General features: G+C 36.1%; 1 protein-coding gene across 6 annotated transcripts in view; it reads right to left on the bottom strand.

Moving 5' to 3' along the window:
- Positions 1-1,000: 1,000 nt before the first annotated feature.
- Positions 1,001-14,536, bottom strand: part of MAP3K1 (mitogen-activated protein kinase kinase kinase 1) — a 64,213-nt gene continuing 50,677 nt past the window's right edge. For 4 of the 6 annotated variants that reach the window (XM_054810090.1, XM_054810088.1, XM_054810091.1 and 1 more), the window contains exons 12-20: positions 12,953-13,044; positions 12,517-12,706; positions 10,946-12,224; positions 9,877-10,029; positions 8,342-8,504; positions 6,712-6,843; positions 5,634-5,776; positions 5,033-5,164; positions 1,001-3,677 (exon numbers count right to left, since the gene is read on the bottom strand). In XM_054810090.1, coding sequence (XP_054666065.1) covers positions 3,528-3,677; positions 5,033-5,164; positions 5,634-5,776; positions 6,712-6,843; positions 8,342-8,504; positions 9,877-10,029; positions 10,946-12,224; positions 12,517-12,706; positions 12,953-13,044 — 2,434 coding nt within the window. In that variant the 3' untranslated portion in view covers positions 1,001-3,527. Of the gene's footprint in view, positions 3,678-5,032; positions 5,165-5,633; positions 5,777-6,711; positions 6,844-8,341; positions 8,505-9,301; positions 9,373-9,876; positions 10,030-10,945; positions 12,225-12,516; positions 12,707-12,952; positions 13,045-14,536 lie in introns of those variants that run through there. The other 2 variants (XR_008574676.1, XR_008574677.1) reach the window with 2 other exon arrangements.

Genomic DNA, 14,536 nt, shown 5'->3' with positions numbered 1-14,536 from the left:
ATAAGCAGGTATCTTTGACATTCACTGCCAGCTGCTGGGGACAGGTGATCTCCACCATCCCTTGTTCCTAAAAAGGAGACTGCAACATCACAACTACCACAGAGTAGAACTGCTGAATCTTACTGTGGTACTATAGTGAATTAAATAAAGGAAGGTACATTACACTCAATTTATCTTCTATTTAGTCCTTGAAATGTCAAGAAGGAAAATATATGACAATTAATACATTTTTCTGATTTAAAAAACCCCAGATATTAGACTTTATCTGAAGATTTATGCTGCCAGTTTTTGCTGGTGAGTTATGTGCTCATGTCTATTTGCAGAAGTCACATAAGTAGTAGAGACTATAAAGAGAATGATTCTTCAAAATGTAGAATTTAGTAGTCACAAAAAAAGGCTACAGAACACTGGTTTTCAACTATCAAAAAATTTCTAAATTTTAAAAATATCAAAAAATCAGGAGAGACAAGCAACTGAAACAAGACCTAGCTTTGCAATACGTATTCAGATTGCCTGACTATGGGACTGATTGTTTGCTATTTAAATCACAAGCAACAGAATCATTTAGCTGGAAACAAAATAGCATATTAACTTCCAGGATACACCTCAATCTGATCTAACCAAATCAGCTCACCTGACTTGGTAATTAATAGTTACATTTACAGTGATTCAAAATTTAGATATTTAATGTTTGATCTGGGGCATAAGCAGGTGAGGCTCAGATACAGTGTTGTCCTAGAGACAATTTCCTACCTTTATTATCAATTAAAAAAATTTAGTGTTTGTTGCTACCCTTTATCTAAACATTCTTTATTGATACACCTAAGATATACATATATCAGCCAATACTCACTCATACGTGTCATTTAATATTAGAAACTAAGTCTTCATATATCAAGTGTTGCATACAAAATTGTGTCTAAACAGTAAGTGTACCAGAAATATTTTATTCGCATTGGTAAACTAAATGTGTTTACATTACAATAAACAAAGGGCAAAATTTGTCCAAAAACTTTTATTTACTATAAAGACAAAAACCACCAAAATAGGTACAAATTATACTATATAAAATTGGTTCAATGGGGTAAAAACTTTTAATTAAAATATCTTGATATATTTAAAATAACAAAGGATACAATGAAGCCAAATTTCTTAACCCAGAGATTTCTGTAAAATTTGCCTGCACAGTAAGGTGCTAATAGAAGTTAGCCCTTAAGCCCTGGAAGTCTTAGGAATCAGTCACATAGCAAATATAATTTCATTGTGAAAGTGAACTTTGGTAGAAGAAACTCTATAGGACACCTGAGGTAGTAGAAACTGGAATAAACAGCAGTAGACGTTATTTACAACTTAAGTACCAAATAACATTAAGAACACAAAAAATAATTACACAATACAATTTTCAGTCCAGCTTTGATCCAAAGAAAATAAGAATATTACATCACATCTGCATTTTAAAAACACCACAATTACCAGCAAGCTGAGGGAAACGCAAACAAACTCAAACAAATGCATTTGGACACCTAGAGGCAGTTTGAGTTTGAAATGTGGTAGGCATGGTGATCTACAAAGTAATACTGATTAGCTGAGGTTCATCAGTCTATACAGTTTACATTTCTGCCAGAAACAGTATTAATCTGACAGCTGATCTTCCAGTACATGAATTGGCAAGAGTGCATCCTTTAAAGCTTGCACATAAGAAAGACTTGGAGACAATCTTATTAGAATGAGAAATTCTAAAGTGGTCAAAAAAAAGTCAAGTACAAAACAGTTAGAGCTACCAAACTTCACATTTCGGTATTATCTTTTTAACTCTTCAAAGTCTGCCAATCTTCCAAAACAAAGGAATGTAAAATTTCCAAAAGACACACATTCACAACTAATGACACTGCTTTATTAGCATGAGCACTATCATTCTTGTAAACTTATCTTTAAGATGTTTTACTTCCAATTTGTGTTGTACGTTTTTAATGTACTATAGCTTATTTAGTTTGTCCTGAGTCTTTGAAAATAACCAATTCCATTTCAGTCCAACGATCCAACTGACTTCTGAAGAGTTAAAACACAAACAGTATTTTTTCCAAATGGATTAAACACAATCAATATTTGATTTAAAAAGATCCCCATTTAAAAAAAAGCAAAAGAAAAGCTGCCATTTTCCTTCAGAATTACATGCATCAGAATCTAAAAACCTGCCTTTAAAATTATTTTAAAAACCTGTTTTTAAAAAAAACACACCTGCTAAAAACACAAGTTTTGCACTACAGGTGAAGCTTTACTTCACATTTTACTTTATCTTGCTTTTCAAGTCCAAGTTTGTTTCTTGTTAGAATAAATACCTTTCTTACGGTAATATTTTTAACATTTTCAAATTAAATTATCACTAATGGCTACAGTAAATAGATGATGTATGGCAGAAGGAAAACAGCAGGTAAAACTTGTTATCAGTAGAGAATGTCACCTCAGTTTTGTTACATAAAGAATGAGATTTGCTCAAGCCAGCACCTGCTTCCACTGAAGTACAGGATAAAGTCTCCCGTAAACTTTAGTGGGAGCTGGGTTTGGGCCCTTTGACATGAAATATCTCTACATGATTTGCCAGAAGAACTGCTATATGAAAAGAAGGCTCAACAACTTTTAGCGTGATTCAGACTAAGTTGTTTTATGCAGAACAATCTTGGTTTTTTCTGTTTCATTTTTTAAATAACCTATACTATCAGAGCCTTCAACACTGCCTCATTAAAGGTGGCATTCTATTTTATTCCAGATTTCCAGCAAATCTGTTTTTAAAATTCTTGTGTCAGCAAGATGTTCCATGACACAGTTTGCATCTTTTTCTAAAGACTATTTTAAAAGATCACCTTTCCCTGAAAGTTAAAGATACAATGAAAACAAACTTTAATTTCAAAAGAAATTACATAGCCAGCAGTAAACGCACAGTGAACCACAACTGCCTGCTCTTAATTTAAGGAAGGCAAAATTTTTTTTTCTTAAAGTATCCATCAACATTTGGATTTGTTACTCAGAGAACTCTGTATAATTAAAAGGGACAGATACAGAACTTCCTTTTAAACAGTGCTGAAAACTGACTAATTGCAGAACCCTCTGCTTACATCTACGTGATGTGAAATGGAACAGTGATTGTTATAGTAAAACAGATCCTGAGCCCCTCAGCTGCTAATATTGCTGAAAAAGTGCTCCAAAGAAAATAAAAATCACTTATCTGCTAAATAATCATGCAGATTTAAGGAAAAATGCTTTTGAGTTCACGTAGAGCCAGATGTTTGAAAAGGCACAGTTTACAAATCTCTGCTCAAGTTGTGAAATGTTGCATACTGAGCTTAGGTAAAGATCTCGATTTGTCAATCACATACTTAGGTAGAGTCCTCCACTGGCCTTAAGTCCTGGATGTATCTATCATTAAGGCCAGCAGAATAATACAACTTGCTGTGCTTAACTGCACTGCGAGACAGTTAATTGTATATTCAGCAGAAGCTTCTTCAGTAATCAGCCTTATACATATGTAGCTACCACGTAGTACGGAAGACTGGGTGCTTCAGCAGTTCCCTCGATGGGGGTCTGTCCTGAGGCTGAAGTTCTAAACACCGAAGAGTCACATCTTTCAAGCCAGGAGACAGATGTGTAGGGATTGATGGAGCAGTAGTTGCACTAGCAATCTGAACAAACAGAAAATAACCTCTTATAAGTCTGTGATTCTTAAGCCTCCTCTCCTACTCCAAACACTTTCCACAAGCTGATCATTTTCAGCTGACAAGTTACATTTATGAGCTTTTATCCACTTAGCATATTTCCTACTGCAGTTTGAAGATTACATTACTGCTTCCATTCTATAAAATGGGTCTTAAAGTTGTCCTTATGCCTCTTTCCCCCATAACATCAGTTCTATTGCCTTTCACATTCTGCCTCTCTCCTTGCACTTTTCTCTAAATTTTCTTCGTACAGCAAGACTCTGCAGCAACCATCTGCTGAGCAGGCTGTAAGAAAAGCTCTCATGCCATATATATGGGGTATTCCTTAGTCTACTAGTTGTCATCACTGTTAACTGGCATAAGCCAACATAGAGATATATTAAGCTGAGTGATGTTACATTATGATAGGTTAGGCTGGATATCCTCTCTTGCATTGTCTGTGCTGTATTTCTGCTACCACTCCAAAGGGCAATCTTTCTCAGATAGATACAGATCACTCCCAACCAAATTAATTTTTATCTTCTCTAGATCAAATTAAGCAAGATGATTGTGAACACTAGGGGTGGGACCCCCACATTGACGCACACAGAACCAAGACAATTACATATTTTATCACAAGGGGTTTGTACTTTAAAATTAGAGCATATTTGAATACTGCTATGCTAGTTCTGTTTTGTGGAAACATTTTCTTCACTCATGCTAGTGAAGATGTTAATCCCTTTCTTCACTTGTGGCAGTATTTTCTTCATTCATGCCTACAGTTCAACTAGACTTTTAGAATTAAAATATACCTAGTTGATTTTAGTAAGAAACATGAATGCCAAAATGGATGGCCTAGAAAAGGGAGGGGCAATATTTATATATAGCATGGCACAATCATAGGTATCTTTCAGCAAAATCTGAATGTGGAACATCAAGTTTTTACCAAAGGACATTCCCTGCTATAAAATACTAATACACTCAAATGATTTATGGTAGAAATACTACTTTTACTCCTGTATTTTACAGTATTGTAAGAAAGTTTAAATCCCTATCTTCTGCTTAAAGCCAAGACCAACTCTATTTCCAAATTTTTCTTCAGCCTTTTACACTAAGTATTTGTATCTTAGAACAGAGCTTTTTTGCATATTATTGTATTGGTACCTTTTTTTTTTAACAAACAAGTATGATTATGTTGATATCATGTATTGATTTTGTAGTAACAGCTCCAATATAAAGAGCAACAACCCCTACTACTTGTATACTTCTCTAAAATTTACATCACTGTATATGAAATTAGTCAGCATCTTTTGTAGCATATTTGTAGCAACAAAATACCTCACCTTAAATATCAGAGCAAGATGATTGGAGTGTTTCTCTGCATTCCAGGGAGGTTTAGCACAGGCCATTTCTATAACAACACAGCCAACGCTCCACACATCACAGCTCCTACCATATTGCTGACCTCTCAGAACCTGAACAGACAGACCAAAGCTCAGATTATCCACTTTAAAGTCTCTTAACTCTAAGTAATTTAGATTTAAAAAAAAAAAAATCAACTAAGTGCATTCTGATAAACATTTCAAGTTGAGAGAGTGATCAGTGATGAAAATGCCGTAAGATTTATACAGCTGTAGAACTACTAAATAAAATGCCTGATCAAGGGGCAAAGCAAAGTACCTTGCAACAGTTAGCTTTTGACCAAATGTCATTTGGGCTTTAGTAACAATACTTACAATAGATGTAACAAACTACTTAAAACAATTTTGACAGCAAGAATGAAACGCCATTATTGCTATGTTGGAATCACTTCTGTACTTTAGAACAAGTACACTTAAAATACATTTGAAGCATTTACAGCAATTTTCTTTTAGTTATGTATATGAATTAGCTTAAAGAGTTCAAACAAACCTTTTGAAGTAACTTCCAAAACCAGTTTCTTACCTCTGGTGCCATAAACGCAATAGTTCCCAACAACTGTCCCTGAAACTCCCCAGCACCAGTTCCTTTTGATGCCAACCTGGCTGCAGCTCCAAAATCAGCAATTCTTAATCTATGACCTGTGCTGTCAATTAGCAAATTGGCACCTGTCAACAGCATAATAAAAATACTGCTAGTTGGCTTTCTATTAAAGGCAAAAGGATGAACACACACTCTTCCTCCCTCCATTTCAAAACTATAAATGGGTTGACCTTCCCCACCCCCAATATCAAGAAAATGTAAAAGGACAAAGTCTAATAATGTCACTTTTCTGTTATGCCTGAATGACACTGCACACAGCTTAAGGCTATCTGATGGATTTAGAGAAGCAATCAAACTAGACAAAGTAGGGCAAACACAGGATTCTGGAACAATGCCTGGAGACAGAATAATGAAAGAAAATGGTAACCTAAAACCCCGGAGGTTTTTATTGCCTGCAGCTCCCTGTGAATTTAAAACATATTTCATCCTTCAGCAACTTTGAGTTGTCTTGAAGAGAATTATAGAACAATTGAAAGTTTTCCTATTTTAAGGAGAAATATTAAAAGACAAATATTTGCCATCACTATGTTGCTACTTATCTGGATATCTCTTCAGTTCGTGGACAGTTATAGTCACATTAAAGTGAAAATGTTAGTAAGACTGGTATTTCCCAGTAAAGTCAACATTTTGATCAAACATAGTACAACTGTATTTATGGTCAATTAGGATGAAGGAAGAAAACACAAATTTTATTATCATTTCAGTGTAAACATTTAATTTAACTAGCCATATTTAAAGCCACATGGCAACTTCATATTTTATTTGAACAAACTCAGAAAATCAATTTTTCTAAATTATCAGCACAGGTAGCAAATATCCCCAAGCATGCTATGAACATTCTGATTAATTTCACTAACTAAAGGTTCTTAAGAATGATTAGACAAACCTAACAGAAATACCATTCTTGAGATGGTATCTGAGAAAAGCAATAGGTCTCAAGCTGAAATAGATGCTGTTTTCTGAATATTCCTGTTTAAAAGACATTCTAAATAATTCTCACCTTTAACATCTCTATGGATTATCTGATTCTCATGGAGGTAAGAAAGGCCACGTAACAGTTGTTCTGTGTAATTAATAATAACTGATTCTTTGAAGGCTCCATATTTACTTAACAAATGAGCAACTGAACCTCCTAGAAGACAAAAAAATAATGCATTTTATCAACACATATTTTGTATTACTAGAATACAGCACTGCCTCCTAAAATTGGAATTTGTTATTGGTATTCCTAATTTATAACTAGATTTCTTCCCCCCAAAAACCACATTAAAAAGTTTCATAGGCAAAAAGTAATATATTTGGTTACTTAATTACTTCCTACCTAGAACTGTACACATTAGACATAAATCTTCATGCTTCTTAATTCTATACTTCCTTAAAAGAATGTACAAATCCCTTAGTATACAAAGTACTGTTGCTGATTAAAAACTACACATATTTATCCACGTTTTGCGTTAATGTTTAAGCAGAACACTAGCTTTCTTTGGGGCAATCGATATGTACAGCCTCCAGTAAGTGCTCCCTCTGAGGATCTTAATTTACTGTTGTTACCATCCAAGTACCAATATATAGAAGCAAATAGAGAAGTAACGAAAAGCAGTACCTTCCTGTTTTCCAAAACTGATATATAGATCCTCAAGATTTTGTATTTCCATTGTGCCTCTCAAAGTATTCTAATATAATTTGGGCTTGAATGAGGTAAATAATTCCTGACATTTTGTTATCTAACTATTATTTCAAAAAAATTATATTTTAAAAAAGTTAAACACCCTTAGTTTCGAGAAAATATTTTCTGCACTACTGCTTGTAATAACACATACTTGGGCTTTGTTTGTTAGTACTCTGGTAGTGCTAAGTGGTTTCTGCCAAAGAACATAAGTGTAATGCTTTCTTTAGTAAGAAATAAGGACATATAAAACACCAAATCTAGTCATGATAACTGGACAGCAACAACACACAATCCATTCATAAGATTTATTAATCTCCTTAAAAAAAGGATATAGACTTTCTTTTCCCTACTCTGCACAATAATGAAAAGATTTCACTATTTATTACTAAATTACCACTTAATATATTTAAGATTTGAACATCTTTTTCCCCGAAGGATCCTGCTTACTACCTATTATTAGAAGTTTACTCTAAGTTCTTAAATGTCTTTGCATGTCACTTCACACAATTTTTATGAAAATGCTTGGGACAAAGACAAGTTACAAGTATTCCAAACTTCCTAGCACAGTTACTTTTAAAAATAAATTTACACAGGTACGCTGAAAATCTAGCAGTTTAATGTATTTCCAACTGAAGTGCCTGTCTCTCAAAGTTTCTATCTTCTCCGTTAGGTTCAGAAATGGAGGAAAAAGTAGTAGAATTTTTGTTCAGGGCTTCCAACTGCTTTAACTGTATGACAGATTAGGTACGGAAAATTCCAAATCAAAAAAGGATGCACCACAAAGAATATTGCTACGACCACTTGAACTGTTCTGTAAGTAGGCCTTTGTACTGGTTACCAACAGCAATGAAAATCCAAATTTGTAAACTGCAGTGTTGCATTGATGCAAAATGCAGTATGAATCTACATAGTTCCAGACTCAACTGCTATTTTCATTTTCTTTGGTATAGTAGTTGTTTACCTGCCATCCATTCAATAAAGAGGTTATAGTTGCTCTTCTCACATGTAGCACCCAACATTCGAATAATGTTAGGATGGTTCAGATGACTCATCATCCTTATTTCTTCTCTCAGTGCTTCAACTACCTCTTCTTGCTCAGATGATGTGTTCCTGACATATGTCACCTGTTTTGAAACATGGTATTCAGATCTACTGTACATAATTACCAGTCCTGTAAACCTCCCCCCCACCCTGCCTTCAGTACAGTAACAAGAATGGATGATTTTCCATCCCTTTTTGCCACCTGGAAATAGCAAGTAATCTTTTATTTCAAGTCGCTTCAGCTGAGAACATATCTCCTTGTGAGACAGTCATAGAAAATTGAGAGTGATCTTCCAGGGAAATACCAGCAAAAATCTCTCCAAGTATGGAATGGGGATACTTCCCTCTTCACTCTCCTCTGCTTAAACTAGGACTTTTTTTCCAGATGTTGAAGAAAAGGAAAGATAAGGCCTGAAATGTGATTCTGACAGTGTTGTTATTTATAAGATTTTTACCAGTTTAACCATACTATCTGTTTCATAACTAAACGTCTTATCCCAGAAATCTGATATGGGGAAGAAAAAAAGCAGATCAGAAGTCCTGTAATGGAACTGGAGCCAACCCAACTCTGATCCATACTACATTCTGAAATAATGGTATGCTGCAGAGAATGTCTCCTGGGCATCAGAATCATCATAATCTCTTCAGGAGGAACATCAAAGATTACGAGGACAGTTCTACTCTTTCACAAGCAAGAGAGTTTCAAGGGAGAAATAGCTGATGAAGATATTCTTCCCCTGATTAAATGTTTTGAAATTGATCAATTCCATAGGTATAAGTTCATTCCAGAATTAGTAACAAAATGTTAGGATGAAGATTCTCTCTATGTTGGTATCATGATTCAGACCTAGGGCACCTTACGTGTGAAAGATTTACTCACATCTAGAACCTTCAAAAATCTTGAGTGAAGCATGTGCATTTGGGCCTCTTTTCTCAGTCACGCTTCTGTATCTATTAATTCAAATATTAAAAATACTTGCCTCAAAGTTGGCTGTTGGATCAGAGAAGACAAGCATTAAACTATATTTCCTCTGCTTAAATTGCTTTAGGAAAAAAGTCTTGACAAGTAAGGGGAAACTACTTTTAATAGCTACCTTGCAAACAGGGCATCAATTTGGAATCAAGAGATCTGGGCTCCATTCCTAACCCTGTCACTGGTTTATGAACTTGATAAAAGTAAAAATGCATTTGAAGAACTATGAAAGAAAATGGATGTATAAAAACCTACAGTACTTTTTTCATTTTAATATTTTCAATTTTTTCACTTCTTATGTTAATACCATGCACATAAAGGATTTTTATTATGTATTATGTGAGAACACATGACAGGAAGCAGAAGAAGCAAGGAATGCAAGAAGTCTGTGAGAGCCGAGAGCTTTTATATTTAATATTCCAAAGAATTATTGAAGAACAAGCATAATATACTCAAGAAAGTGAAGTATTTGAAGCATTTACCTGTTTTACAGCCATTAATGTCCCCGTTCCTACATCTTGAGCTTGGTAACAGGAAGAGAAAGCTCCAAGACCAATTTGCTGACCTTTCAGCCATTCTGCATCTTCTCTGTAATGGTGTTTTGCTTTGGTATGTCCAGGCAGGGTTTCTGGTGTCTGCAAATTAAATTCCAAATCAATTCCATGTTTACTAGCATGCATCTAAAATGTAGACATTCCAGAAGGTTATGAAATATGCAAGCTTATATGCCTCTCTTCTCCCTTACAGTTCTTTGTACTGCATGTTATACATGTTTCAGCTGAGACCAAACCACCAGTGTATTCCATCACCCACATATTCTGAGTGTAGGCAAGAACAGAGCGCCTCCTCTATGTTCCTACCTGAAGATGAAAGGCAAGATTTAAGGACACAAACAGGAGCAAGACTTTTATTTTCTATTCCTGATCTCACATCTAGTTAAGGTTTTAGTTAGCACCTACAGTAAACACAACCAAAATCATGCTTTCTATTTAATTTATCTCCTTTTATGCTTCAAATGTTGTTACCTCATGCCAAAGATCACGATTAAAATACTCCTGTGTCTATTATTATTTCTTGTGCTTTTGTCTATTTGCAAACAAATATCTTTTTTCTGACTTCTCAAGTATCTCACATCACGTCTCTCAAGATGTGACAAGATATCTTCCAACTCTGCCTTCTCTTTCAGAAACTAGTTTGGTTTTGTACAATTGCCTTCAAAGTAAGTCAGCATTAAGTGTCAGTACAATTCTACTCCTGCTTAAAAACTTTGTTCTCATGTCCTGTTTTCCCCACTTTTACACTTCCTTTGCCATTTTAAAGGTTGGTACATGACATGATATTTCTCTTCCAATTACCTTCTCTAAACTTGTTAATAACCATGGAAGGATTCTGTTAGCATGGTCAACTGGCAGACTGCTTATACTTCAACTCTGAGGAGAGGGTACTGAGTACCTCTGTGTTTTATGTGACTTTGGAAATATAACAGCAGTGCTTTATAAAGTCAGTGAACCTCAATTAAGACTTACGCTAAATTCCCATATATATACTTACATCCTGCTGAATGATTATGATATCTTCACCATTTTCAACCTGTAGTTGGGGAATTATTGGCAGGGCATCTTGAGATGCTGACATTGCCATAGCAATAGCTAAAGCTTCCTCCTCTTCAGCTTCCATCTTTTCCTTGCATTTTTGATTATGATTTACATCATCTTTGTAAGTGTCATCATTTTCTGCCCGCTCAGGAGAAAGAACTGCAACTTCAGACTTGAATGTAACTGTGCCATCACTTGTTGGCATGGAGGCCTCAAGTAGGTCCTCAATACTGGAATTGAGCTCTGCATTAACATCCAATCGACATTTTTCATCTACTGGCGTGAACACTGTCTCTTCACTTGGTATAACTGCACTGCTACTACTACTACTATTGCCATCACACTGTGAAATATCATTCAGGTCAAGTGTCATACTGGTTTTTAAGATTTCTCCCTGCTTGTTCGCATCACTTGGGGTGGGTCGTGATGGCTTTGGCCTATGTATGTGACTGGATGGCAACGGCCTGGCTTGGGTAAAAACTGGAGAAAGTTTCTCTGGTTCTTTATTTTCAGAACAGTTTCTATGAAACTGGAGAGAAAGTTTCCGCTGTGTTTGAGGAGAAGATGAAGGGATTTTGCAGGGAACAAATCCCTGAGGTCTGAGTTTAGAGACATCTGTTACAGTGCCAGCTGGTACAGATGGGTTTGAAGGAGACAGAAGCGTTGGGAATAGTGACTGGGAATGACTGGATGAAGGAGAAGAGTTCAAACACTGACCGTGGGGCTTTCCTTTTGTTTGAATGGCTGGCTTTGGTTGTTCAGTGGTTACTGATGAAACAGGAAGTCCCACAGCAAGGCCAGCCAGCATCTCAGAAATGTCCTCTGGACTGGCACTCAGTTTTTTATCACTTAAACCTTTCCCACTTTTCCCTGATAACTGGACAGTATTGTTAGGAGTATTACTTTCTGTAGTTTCTGGAGAGTTATCTGGTACAGGGAGCTGCAAAAAGTCTTCATGTTGACATTCTCCAGAGTGCATTTCTTCCATGCCTAGCTGGATGGCTTCTGCAATTTCCATTTCATCTGCTATTGCCATTAGACGTCGACGCATCCTTGCATAATGAGTTGAGCTCGTCACACTCAACATTTCTAACAGCTTTACAAAAACATGGGGCACTCTTGCCACCATTCTTGCTGCACTCAAAAATACTCTCCGTGATAGTTTACCAACCATCGAGTGGCAATTGTCAATTGACTGCAAGGCGAAAGTTAAGAGGGAGAGGAGTTTCTTATACCTAAAAAAAGGAACAGATATGCTCTAGTTAAATAGTGCCAAGAAAGCCATTTCAAAATAATGTATTTAAGCTGTCAGTTCTGCAGTAGAAAGGAGACTTATTGCTGAACTGGTGATTCACAGGTCAGAAGATTTAAAAAAAGGCAGTCATTTACTCCATAAAGTAAACACACTTTTGCATATAAATATATACTACTTGTTTACAGGAATTACAACAACTTTTTTTTTTTTTTTAGAAATCACCAACATTATTCAACTATGAAGAGTAATAGTCACATAGTGTAAGCAAGTACCTGTCTACTACAGTTTCAGCCTGTAAAACATCTCCACAGACAATGTGGGGATAAAATTCACCAGGAAATTCCAACAGAAGTCTGTCTATTAGACAAAGTCGCCCCAGTAGCGCTTGCCAGTTGCTAGATTCAGTTTGGGTTCCAAGAATACAGTTTAAGACATAATCCACACCACCAATGCCAATGGATCCTATAAAAAAAATTGATAAAATAAGGATTAGATCTGTTCATAATCTAACTTATCATCTAAATAAAAATCAGAACTATATCATGCAAAAATACACACTGTACACCCAAATTACCCCCCTGCCAAACTGCTGAGACAAATAGTTTTCTTTGCCATACTGATATTGGATAAATCCTGTATTAAATTTAAAACACTTCATATGTAATTGAATTACAATTACAAGTAAATATACTGAAGAGCTATTATTACCAGATTTAAGTATTTCTCTCCCAACTGCCAGCTCGCCTGCTTGGCCTTTACACATCTCCAATAGCGTTGAGACTGAAAGTTGACTTGTTCGACTGTAAGAAATTAAAACCAAAAAATAACTCTTAGATGCTTTCAAGGAAAAAACAGTCTAATCATTACATTTCAATAATCACTAGCTTGGAATTGTGCATGGAAAATTATTTCACATCACTTTATTCTAATACATTTCTATAATCCTCTATCTGTAAGCTACCAATAGTTCTGACATTTTTTACAAGGATACTTCCAGAAGTGTAATGTGTATCACTAATAAATACATAAAACCCCAAACAGGACCTCATCCTTTTGCAAAAACAGGTCAAATCCAGGAATCCAGCGACACAAGGAACAGTTCTATCTCACTTATACCTTTAACTTTAGATGTTCTATTGCTAGACTACTGCCAGGCCATCTCCAGCTGCCACTTCAGAAGCAATGCTGCTTAGGAACTAAACCTAAAGAGACAAAAATCAAGCTGGTGGACTTCTGCACCTTGTTTACAGTACAGGGGAAGAAATGGTTGGTCTGGCAGAACAAACAGGGTAGCTTGGGACAGGAAGACAAGGCCTACACAAGCCAGAAATGCCAAGGGTATTCACTCAGAATAGCCATCTCCTAACATTACACTACAAAATAAAAAATAGCAGTGTTAGGTTAACACTTCAGGGCACAGATATACAACAGATTTTGCTGAAGTAGGAAACATATGTGATTGGTACTTGCTGAAGGGGACTTGGTGATTGCTTAAAGGTGAGTCATGAGAATTAGACCAAAACAATATTAACTGAGATAGAGAGGATGATGACTGCACCTAATATCTTCCTTTATTTTTAAGGGGAGGAAAAAAGGCCTTATTAAAGCACAATATCATTTAAGATCTGTAAGTCCTGGAAAAATACAATCAGGTGTCTTCAAAACCTACATCTTTCAAGACAGAAGTTTGTTCATAGCAATTAGACTTTAACAAAAACATGATATACTGACACAATCCACACATTTTATTTCACCACCAACTAAAAATGGTCTCCTAGTTGCACATAAATAGCAACAAATACCAGCAAAAAAGACAGACAAGGAACTACTGGAGAGAGTCTAGCAGAGGGCTACAAAGATGATGAGGGGACTGGAGCATCTCTTGTATGAGGAAAGGCTGAGAGAGCTGCGTCTGTTTAGTCTGGAGAAGAGAAGACTGAGAGGGGATCTCATCAGTCCTTATAAATATCTAAAGGGTGGATGTCTAGAGGATGGGGCCAGACTCTTCTCAATGGTGCCCAGCGACAGGACAAGGGGCAACGGGCACAAACTGGAACACAGGGAAGTTCCATCTCAGTATGAAGAAAAACTTCTTCATTGAGGGTGACCGAGCACTGGAACAGGCTGCCTAGAGAGTCTGTGGAGTATCCTTCTCTGGAGATATTCAAAACCCGCCTGGACGCCATCCTGTGTGACCTGCTCCAGGTGATCCTGCTTTAGCAGGGGGGTTGGACTAGATGATCTTCAGAGGTCCCTTCCAAACCCCACCATTCTGTGATTCTGTGAAATGAA

Source organism: Grus americana, chromosome Z (genome assembly GCF_028858705.1).
Source record: "Grus americana isolate bGruAme1 chromosome Z, bGruAme1.mat, whole genome shotgun sequence".
In the NCBI taxonomy this organism is placed as follows: Eukaryota; Metazoa; Chordata; class Aves; order Gruiformes; family Gruidae; genus Grus; species Grus americana.
This window is presented reverse-complemented; position numbering and strand designations above follow the sequence as displayed.